The 448-nt window shown below is 37.3% G+C and overlaps 1 protein-coding gene across 1 annotated transcript in view; it reads right to left on the minus strand.

Annotated features, from left to right (window-relative positions):
• Positions 1 to 380, minus strand: part of GNL3L (G protein nucleolar 3 like) — a 76,194-nt gene extending 75,814 nt beyond the window's left edge. Inside the window, exon 1 of the mRNA XM_042783439.1 lies at positions 357 to 380. Within this exon, the coding sequence (XP_042639373.1) occupies positions 357 to 380 (24 nt within the window). The remainder of the gene's footprint in view (positions 1 to 356) is intronic.
• Positions 381 to 448: the final 68 nt, after the last annotated feature.

Raw genomic sequence — 448 nt, forward strand, 5'->3', positions numbered from 1 at the left:
TTAGATGCTTTTGATTTACCTTTCTTGCCTCATTGCCCTGGCTAGGATTTCCAATACAATGTTGAATAGAAGTGGTGATAGAGGGCATCCTTTTCTGTTTGCAAGGGGAACGGTTTCAGTCTCTCCACTGAGAATAACGTTGACTGTTGGTTTTGCATATGTGCCCTTTATTATGTTGAATGATGTCCCTTCTATTCCTATTTTGCTGGGAGTTTTGATCAGGAATGGGTGTTGGATTTTATCACATACCTTTTCTGTGTTGATTGATTTGATTATGTGTTTTTTTTTTTCCTTTGTTTTATTTATGTGATGGATGACGTTGACTGTTTTTCTCATGTTGAACCATCCCTGCATACCTGATCTGAACTCCTCTTGGTCATGATGAATGATTTTCTTGATATGTTGTTGGAGTCTATTGGCTAGGATTTTGTTGAAGATTTTTGCATCT

The sequence above is a fragment of the Orycteropus afer genome, unplaced genomic scaffold (genome assembly GCF_000298275.1).
Source record: "Orycteropus afer afer isolate SDZICR_OR568_19922 unplaced genomic scaffold, OryAfe1.0 scaffold01176, whole genome shotgun sequence".
Classification (NCBI taxonomy): domain Eukaryota; kingdom Metazoa; phylum Chordata; class Mammalia; order Tubulidentata; family Orycteropodidae; genus Orycteropus; species Orycteropus afer.